Consider the following 10,413-nt stretch of genomic DNA (forward strand, 5'->3'; position numbering starts at 1 on the left):
GCGCCGGCGGTCATGGTCAATCTTTAGGCGATCGGAGCGTGCGAATTTCAGGATCGACCTCTTCTAACCACCCTTCCTCGGGTGACGACAGCATTGCTGCCTCCATAAATATGGACACGCTGGTCGCCTGGGGGAAATACCTAACTGCCTTCACACTCCTATCGAAAGGAACCGTATGACTTTACCCCAAGACCGCCTCATACCAAGTTTCTTGTAGTAGGAATTCTCGCTGCTCTTGGTCTATCTGCTCTCCTTTGGCCTTCCTGGCACGGTTGCACGTGGTGGAATGGAGCTCCATCCAGTGTAGCCCGCGAGATCATCGTGGCAGACATCGATAAGCAATCACATCTTGCAGCATCTCCAGCCAGGAGCAGTGGGGATCATGCGGTCCCCATCCTGGTAGGTGAGTAGCACCAACAGCACCCAAACGTTTCGTGATCTCTTTCTTACTCCTCTGCCAGGTCAAGGGTTGGCCACCTCTCTGCTTCCGCCACTCAGAATCGGGCACGGAAAACAGCATTCTCTTCGGCAAGCGATGGTTCGTTATTCGCAATAAATGGCCTAACAAACTCAGTTTCTGGTGCTGGACACATTCTTCAACGGAAGTTCCTGTTGCACAGCTAAAAAACTCGCTTTCTAGTTGCCTTGATACAGATTCGTCGACACCAATCTACACGAGCTATGGTCCTGAGACAACGATTATCGAACACCTGAAGACTTTTCGGTTCTGCTGCTCGAAAAGGCCAAGCCTCATAGCCATACAAAAAAACACCCCCACATTGTAGCCAGATACACATGTTCCTTGATGCCATAAGCGTCTAAAATTAGCAAACGCGACCCGAGCCTTACAAATTCGTGCATAGACCTCATCTGTCGCATTACTATCAGAAATAATACAACTTCCAGGGTAGGTTGAGTGCCACTCCCTGGATTATAAGTGGCGTGTCCAGGAGCATGACCTCACATTCTGTGGGTAAAAAGTGTACACCAAAGGACGGGATGTCTTTGGTCAGTTCATCCAAAAACACCTGCGCCTTCTGCTCTTCGAGAGGACGATATCGTCTACATATTTGAGATCCACAAAGTTTTCGTGAGCAGCTATTTGAACACCTTCCAGTGTCCGCCTGATTATCTCGTCGATCAAGAAATTAAATAGGGATGGAGAGTGGGCACCCCAAACGGGCACCGCTTTTGAAGAGATCCCCGTATATTCTCACACGCCTGGAAGCCTATGCATACATAGCGCTTGTCTGCAAACTTCCGGGGCAAACCTTGGTTGGTAAGTGTCAAGAACAGACCGGTCAACCACCTTGAAAATCTAGAACTAAAATTGTGGGTCCTTTTTACATATGACGTTCTTGAACCTGAAGGAGTGTAGAGATTTGATCAACGCAACCCCTGTCAGGCAGGAATCCTGCTCACTGCTCTCGAGTCAGTTTCACGAACCACCATACGGTGACGAAGCACAAGTGACGCCATCAGTCTCGTAATGACCGGGGTCAAGTTGATCCTGAAGGTCCGCGGTTGAATCCGACCACCGGGGTCAAGTTGATCCTGAAGGTCCGCGGTTCGAATCCGACCTCCGCCACTCGACTTCCCCTGTCTAGGCTTGGGCAACCTGGCAGTATCCCAGCCCTCGTGAACCCTTCGGGTGGCATGGCAGCTAGGCACCGGAAGGGTGCTACAGCTGAACGCTTTATCTTTATCACTCACTACGAACCTCTTTTTTGAAAATGGGCACTATCACCGGCCGCGCGGATCAACTAAAATAGTCTTCGGGCGTTGCCGGCTTTCTGGGTCTCTTCCCTTTCTTTGGCTTTCTGTGTCCACCAAACTTCACAGTCGGTTCGTACGCTCACTTGCACTTGAAGTCTGATAATTCATCGTATCAAGTTATGTTCGCAACCGGCTGGGATATTTTTCCTAGATTTAAGCAGTGCCACTGATATCCAGTGCTTGAACCTGGTACCGCCGTACCACAAGCGAAGCTCCCAGCTGTGTGCGAAGAAGTGGCAATCTCGTCCCGGTAAGACTTCACACATATGAGCATATAGAGCATTTGTAAGATATCCCAGATGATTCTGGTAAATTTGTCTAACATCCGAATTTGCCAGTCCTTCCAGTTGCCCGGCAATTTTCCCGCACCTTACGCGGCCTGGAAAACTAAGGGAGAAGAGACTTCGGACGAGCGCGTAGTCGGAATCCACAAATGTGTTTCAAAACGATCGGTAATCGGTTACTGATCCGCGCCACCGGCAACTGGTGACAATGTGATCGATTTGAGTTAGTGACCGGCACGTTGTTGGACACCATGTCGTCAGACGACTTCGGCCTTTCCGGAAGTTAGTACTGCATAAAAACAGTCTGCGGTCAGCAAACAGCTCAAGTAATCGTTCACCATTATCCGTACATGCCGAGTCCAGTTCAAGTCGACTACCTAATAGAATTTCAGATGCGCTAAGTCTGCTCAGTTGTGCGTTTAGATCTCCAGCAATGGACCATGTGTATCACGAGACAACATCACTGCTGAAAGTGATGCTTCATGGTCATGTATCTATAAAGTTCATTCAATTGGAGTAAAATCGAACTATAAAAAAAGAGAACACGGGTAAGAGACCTGGCTCTGGCCTAAAGCAAGCACTCTCGGGAGCCTGCACCACCAAATGCTCAGTCAATTAGGAAACTCAAAGCACGAACACCAGCGACAACGACTAGCCGCCAGACACAGAAGACCGCGGGACCCAATCCCGGAAGGTGGATCGAATCAACAGCATCCAAACTCTTATACCATCCTGCCACGTCATATTGTCCACCATGGGGCTTGCGTCAATCGGGAGGCACAGGGGACCGGCCTCGTCTAGAGAGGCGATGATTCAGTATGCGTAAAACATAGCCGGGTCATCATAGTTGAGCTTGGCTTTCCGCAGCTGGAGTGCTTACTGCACAAACAAATATCCGTTTTCTTATTACCTCGCTAAGAATTCCATAGCGGGAACGTTTCCGATACAGACGCCTCACATCGTCTGCCCGCAGAGGCCATGTCTATCATACAGTAGTCTGGTACACACGAACCTTGAGGCCGTTATACGCATTTTTGACGCCACAAGTTAAGTAAATTAGCAAACGTGATTCGGGCCGGTAGGATTTGTGCACTGACTTGAGTAGATACACTTCCGTCAGAGCCAATACAACTACCGAGGCATGTAAAATCCCCCAAAAAATTCTCTCCAAAGAGCATTTTCAGACTGCAGATTCTGAAGCATTGCTTTGCACTTTGAAGGTGCATAGTGCACGCGCACTCAACAAGGTTCCCACCAGCAACGATTCGAACACCGGGGTCTTGAAGACATTCCAGCGTTAGCCTTATTGTTTCATCGACAACGAAGTTGAACACGAACGGGAAATGGTCACCTTTGTAGCTTTCGGAGAGCTCACCATACACTCCCACAGGCCCAGAAGTATGTGAATGTGGGGACTGGATTATATTGAAACTTCTAAGGCATGGTTGTTGAGCAAGTGTGGTTAACGGCACAGACCAACCGACAAACTCGAACACACCCTTGAAATCAAGGGGCACTACGATTGGGGGTCGTGCGTACATACAGTATTGCCGTAACATCTGAATTGTGGTCGACGCAGCCCCTGCCCGGTCGAAATGCCGCTTGATGCTCACGAGTCAAGGATTCACGTGCTGCCGCACGAGGCCGAAGAGCCAGTGACGCTGGAAGCTTCATTACAAACTGACACCTCTGTGATAAGTAAATCCAACGCGAGCACCTTTTTTTTAAAGATAGACATCATTACCGACTGAGTCCAGGTGCCTGGAGTGGTTGGACGCAAATAAACTAGATGGGCACTGGTTGATGAATTCACTGCAGAGCAGGTGCAAGGTATCGAGACCCGAAGCAAGATGACCCTTCAGCAGAGATATACGTTCGGGCTCAATATGCAGTCAATAGTCAACAGCCCGGCTGGAAAGTAGCAGTAGACCAAGTGAATTGTTGTTCGAGGCACTCAGTCAAACGGCGGAATCGCACTTCTTTGGTGAAGATCAGAAAGCCATTGTGAACCTTGACAGTTTCACTGATAGGAGGCTTTCGAGGACCTTCGGTCGCATCTCGCGGAACGATCTACGAATACATCCAACACATTTCGCTCCTTCCATTCCTTCGGCCTTTCAGACCCATCAAACTTTCCGGCTTCTATGGACACTGTTTTACATGCTGCTGGATAATGCGTCCATTTGGATTGTGCTTGCGACCGGAATCTATTGCCGGGCCTCCAGCAAGGCCACGGTCCTTTCAGATATGCAAAACCTGGAAAGGAGCCGGCTGCGTTCAACCACAAAGCTTTGGATATCTCACTCAAGCGAACATCACCTTCATCACTGACAGAAATACACCAGTAGCACATACTGATGCTCAACTGTCACACAACCATGAGGGACGAAAGCCTTCGTAAAGAGTGGGAAGAAAATGGACGGTAAGGAAGCCTCATTCATATCCGTTGATGGTTAACATCGGATACCGGCTAAGCAATGTTGAAGTAAGTTCTGACAAACCTGTCTGAGTTCAGGGTCCATGGCCAAGAGTTGTACCCGTGTTTTGTGTGGACCTGAAAAGCACAGTGAGAAACGGCATCGGACAAATTCAGATATTCCAGAAGCAGCCGCAAGTGGTCGACCCTCGCCAGCGGTAACCAATGGTAATGTGGCCCGTCTGGGCTAGGGACTGGTTCGTTGGTGGACACCACATGGTGTTTTCTGCCGTCCCGGAAATCGCTACTGCAAAGCAACAGTCCATGACCGGCAGACACCAGCAGCAATGGTTTTCCTTTGTCCGGCCTTGTGATTCCTAATTCAATTCAATTCCATTTGTCAGCTATAGACCATGTTCCATAGACACACTGGTTTCAGCTGATACGGTTTCGATCACCGGAAAACAGGGTAGCGTGGGACGAGTCAAATAGACCGTGGTTGGTCATGGCCAACCGCTGAGCGGAAACCACAGCTGTTAATGTGCACCTTATCTAAACTGCCCTTTCTGGGATGGGAAAAATTCAGCAGTGCTGATTCGACGAATATGGAAATGGCACCCAGTGGAAAACATCTTACGATCTTTACACCGGTCGCGATGCATGTTACGCGGGAAGTCGAGAGGCAGAGGTCGAGTTCGAACCACGGACCATCCAGTCAGTAAATTCGCGCTCTAACCACTGTCATCTCGACTAATACCATGCACGAGCTAAGAAAAACGATGAATGCCTAGCGCAATGCAGGAATAAGGCAACAAACAGTACATCCACGAGAGATGCTACGACTTTACTTTCCGACCGTCCCATAGTACTACTACTCGTAGTGTGCTGTTCATCAGCGGCTGGGATACTGTTAGGCTGCCTAAGCCTAGACAGGAGAAGTCAAGATACAGAGGTCGGGTTCGAAACTGGCATGATTGCACTTTGAGAAACGAAGCTCCAACCAGTGGCCCGGTGGATCGGTGCAGCATCTAGCCCGAAAATGACCTCAAAGTGGCAGCTATTGGTTTGAAACACGGACAGCACAAAGAAAAGTCACACTTCTTCAAAGCATTGACCCAAGAATAGCAATTGCCCGCTAAAAGTACGCATGCTACCTCCGTCGATGTACTAAAATAGTACCACCAAACGGGAAAACAGCTAATAAGCGTACAACTTACAGGACAATTTTCAACTGGATATCTATTTGGCTTGGGGAGAAAGGAGCCGTTCCCGACTAGTGCTCAAAATATCAAATCGAACAAAGACGGAAAAATCGCAGACAACAAGAACGCAGTCGCATAGGTCTATGAATTGCCCCACTGGGTTCAGCTTCGGCTGCTAAGCGAAGTGCTGACATTTGAACTTCTGAATAACAGCCAACACAGAGTCAAATACGAAGCCAATACGCGGGCCGATACGCGTATGCAGTGTCCTTCGAAATTATGCCACCCCAAAAACTATCAGGCCTGTGAACTACATATGATGTTGCTTGCTCGCTTGTAGTTATCATTCGATGCCGGGGAACTACAACCGCCTTCTGATTCCGCTTGGGGGCTCACATTGAGTACCGAAGACTATGCTGTCCCAACGACCTGAAGGGCTTGACAACCTCGATGAAAGGACCAAAGACACTCACACTGAGGCAGAAAAGCCGGTCAATATCAAGTCGGGACTTGAACTGGCCTGCTAAACTCCTATGTGACAAGTGAACCTGATATGTGGCTATCCTCCCACTCTAAATCCCAAAATGAGAACCCGAGTGGCTAAATGATCAAGAGCTGCCACTTCCATTTGTCCACCCGTGGCTAGTGGACAAAGGATACCTCATCTTGTGTAGCCTGGACATGCTGAATACGTGCAGTGGGGATAACCAGAAGCACAGGCCTGAGCGCGGTACCAAAGAAGACAGATACATCACTCTAGCATATATTCGTAAGGTGTAGTTTGAACGCGAAAACAACGTATCTAGCTAGATTGAAAGTAGAAACTCAACCAACATGATGGATAAACGGTAATGAAAGAAAAACAAAACTAATGTCGGGATTAATGCAAGGAACACATTCCTCTCCGTTAATGGCGCAGAAGCGACGACCGGATCAACAAACTGGTCGAGAATATAAAAAATCACATAGTGTACGCAGAGGCCGGGTGTAGACATTCTCGAACTATGTATATACACAAGCCCGAAAACCACTATTTCGGTCAGCAGTGGGAATAACAAGACGGCAGGTCTACCGTCACCGTTTACAGTCAATGAGTGCTGTTCACAACTACCTGTGGCCGGTGAAGATATTTGTGTGGAATAGGGCGGTTCAGTAATTTTGTGACGACCGGGTAGTCTGTGGTATGGTTAGGATAGGAAACAGCCTCATTAACGGGAACTGTTATAGGAATTTCAGAGGAGGGTATCATGAGGACGTCTGGGAAGGAGTTTACAGACTTCGCCGTACTGCTTTGGATATCCGGACAGAGGCAACTGTGGTAGCCTTCGGGTGCGTTCGACCAGTAGGCTTCATTCGACAGAGGAGGTGACTGATCACCAGCGGATAAGCTCTCATCCTGACTTTCATTACCATTGCCACTAAGGGCACGGCCACCCTCAATCTGTTCGATTGCCATCACCAAGTGCTCCAGGCGAGCCGATGTGGTACTGGTGCAGTCAGGTAGCGGAGACGGGGGTGATATGGAGATACTGCTATTGAAGGAATTGCAAGGCGAGGTTTGATGAGTATCAGCACTTATGGGAGAGCAATGAGGCAGATCTGGGCGAGAGTTATCGAACGCTGGTTCAGGATCGATCCGTCTACGACGACAGCGTACTCCCCCGGGTCGTTTTTCTGTAAAAATGGTTTAAGGAAATGCAACTGTCTTACTCTGATCATCAGACTTTCTCTTTTTCGACAACCCAAGATCTACAGAAAAGTCTGGAATGACAGTAGTGGGTTGGATGCCGGTCGACTGTCGATAAATGGCCACTTCGTTTTCCAACAGAGTGACACGATTCAACAGACTGTTTATGTACTCCGCCGTCAGCTGTAAGATAGTAGCCTGAATGTGTTACGGGAACAAATAAGGGGGGACCTCACCTTGCTGAGCTTTTCGCCGTCCTGGATAGGTGGAAGCAAGATGCGTAAGGAGTCGAAGCCAGCATTGATGCTCTGCATGCGCCGACGTTCATTACTATTGGCGATTTCTCGCCTGACGCGCTTTTCCTGTTCCAGATGTTCATGTCCTACAGATGCACCACCATCCAGCGACAATCTGAAATATGCGAATATGCCCTAAATCCATGTGTTGGGGCCACAAGTAACAAACCGCGCGTATACAGCAAAACACAGACACGTTCTACTAGGGCAAGGACAACCAACATTTACATGACTACAAAGTTTGTTCAACTAACAGCAACAGCCTCTTGAAAAAAGGACAGTATCAGCTGTTCACTCACAAGTTGTCCAATGACTCATCAACTGGACACGTGGTTGTACTCACCTGCGAGATTTCTCACATCCGTCACTGCCAAGATCAGCGTGACACCGTCTTTTATCCATGTTAACGGTAGATATGAGTAGCTGGAAATTGCTGTCAATCGGGAGACAGCGCGTGACAATGGTTGGGTAGTGAGGAATTCGGCACCGGGGAGACTACACCCAACACGTCAGCAGCGGGCGTTCGCGCGCTTCAAAATGGCGGATCCCGGGGTGCGACCTGTAACCGGTTAAGATATACACAGTTTGTATTATTACAACTTTTCTCGCATTAACAATTAAACTTCGATGCAAAATTAGTATAAAGCTTGAAACATCTGCAGAGCTTTTAGAGAAATTCAGGTGCAATTTTTAAGCCAATGCAACCATCTTCTTAGACTTGCAAAAATGGTGCGTTAAAACAATTACTTTTTAACTAGCACTGGCTAATTAGGCTTACATATTCTCCCTATACGATAGAGTATATGTGTTTGTTTTGTGTATTCAGCCGGTTTTCATTATTGTCGATTCTGTACTAGGTCTCGAAAGCGCGCGAATAAAATCTTCTGTGCATACCATTCGGCATTTGCATCAATGCAAGGTCTAAGGCGAGTGATCAAATCCTCCGAAAATACTTATCTGGGGGGTTTTAGGGCCTCTGTTTAACTGGAAGTCAGCTTCAGAGGAACGGGTGAAGCAGCTCGCCTTGTGTTTGGTTATGTGAACTCCAAGCCTCTCTTGGCTGGCCAACAAATATACACGTTAATTGTTAGAGGAAGGAAATTATCCCGAACGGGAACTATATGAATAAATAAGCTGGCGTTCCTGAATAAAAATTAGCATTACCGGACTAAAACTGATTGTCTGTTTCAGTTTCTTATCTGCGGACCGTCGAATTTCATGAAGTAGGATTGAAACGGAACATCATCTACTTGCCTCCTGGTGATGGCACAATCGTCGGTCAGTGCGTGGTTAACTCACTTCATATAAGAATAACCTCTTGTGGAGAATTCATCAGTTTTAGCGTGTTCGTCTATCCGCTTCATTCCATAAACACGGCAGGAAGTAAGTCCTTCGCCGGTATATTCCAGATGTTCGCGCGAGTGCGTCTCCCCCAGAGGCTCTTAAACTGGGCTTCCAGCTGTAGCAAGCAAACTCCCGGTCCAAAGGAGAATTATGGAGGCTTCGTACTCAGCCGTTACGTGGTAATTTTGATGAAAGTTCGTGCATCCCGACGAGTGCCCACGGAGCATACGGTGTTACTACTCAAGGTCCTGCGTCACGGGAGGTAGTCTGTTTCCCCAGCAGTCAGTGGACACCTATCTGAGGGCTCTCGATGTATCTCGCGGGATGCGGTAGCAGAGATGATTCAACCAGTTCCGGGGTTCTTTTACCGGTATTTTTATGCAGAACCTGAAAAAAGTTAAAATCAGAGCCGTCGTCGAAAACCTGTGCCGCTGTTCCAAGCCTGTAGTTTCATGGCATACTTCCGGAAAAGCTTTTTACGAATTCAAACTGCTAGCTATAACAAACACAACAGGAATGTCACACATACGAGTCAACAGAGACAAACTGAATGCAAACAGTGCGATTCACCACGTATGCTGAGGGTAGCCGTATTTCTCAACCACTACTCCGCCCACCAACTGAATGAGCGCTACAGGTACCCCTTATCGGCTGGCCGTAACGGCTTCTCAAAACTCTTTATGACCCTTTATGCGGTAAGCCCACCCCCAAATAGCCGCAAGCTAATTAACTCCTTTAACGAGCGATCTACAACCACGTACGCCCGAAACATGGGGCAAGGCGCCGTCCATTCACATTTGGTACCTCCGTCCTTCCTAACGCGTCACTGACATTCACATCGTTGCGTGCAACTCCATCTAGCCAGTGCACCTCTCTGATATTCAAGTACGATCAGACTCGGTCACTCCTATCGGTGGTCGTCATTCCATACTATGCATACTTGAATAGTGCGTACTACTTAGAGACATGTGGCCGGAACATGGCGCCCTGGAATAAGGTGCCACTCAGTATACACACAATGAAAAACATTTCTCGAAAGTTGTCATATTTTCATGATCATCATTTCATTGCAATTTATCTACATGGGTTAATTGTTTAAGTGAACGAATTTTCAAGGCCAAAAACATCACCAACCGTGAATATGTTGCTCAGTGCAATAAGGTATCACGAATTACGGTGAAAACCGAACCGCTGACAGCGGCCGAATTTGTAGATACTGCCGCAGCTGAAATAATTCGCTGAACTTTCTAGAAACTGCATGGTCCCGGGATTCGAAACACCTGAGGTGCCACTTACGTAGACATCTTTTTTACTTTTTACATCTGCTTGACTGCTAGGTGTCCACGATGCCTAATCAATTAGCCACATAGAACCTACGTCGGTCATGGCGGATAACCGGTATGGCGTT

The 10,413-nt window shown here is 47.9% G+C and overlaps 1 protein-coding gene across 1 annotated transcript; it reads right to left on the reverse strand.

Annotated features, from left to right (window-relative positions):
- Nucleotides 1–4,513: 4,513 nt before the first annotated feature.
- On the reverse strand, nucleotides 4,514–8,341 carry T265_08622 (hypothetical protein; the record flags this gene model as incomplete). Its single annotated transcript, XM_009174484.1, has 5 exons — nucleotides 4,514–4,723; nucleotides 6,790–7,352; nucleotides 7,389–7,563; nucleotides 7,602–7,776; nucleotides 8,005–8,341. 5 exons carry the CDS (start codon nucleotides 8,061–8,063, stop codon nucleotides 4,514–4,516), a joined length of 1,182 nt encoding a protein of 393 aa, XP_009172748.1.
- Nucleotides 8,342–10,413: the final 2,072 nt, after the last annotated feature.

This window comes from Opisthorchis viverrini (genome assembly GCF_000715545.1).
Source record: "Opisthorchis viverrini unplaced genomic scaffold opera_v5_230, whole genome shotgun sequence".
NCBI lineage: Eukaryota > Metazoa > Platyhelminthes > Trematoda > Opisthorchiida > Opisthorchiidae > Opisthorchis > Opisthorchis viverrini.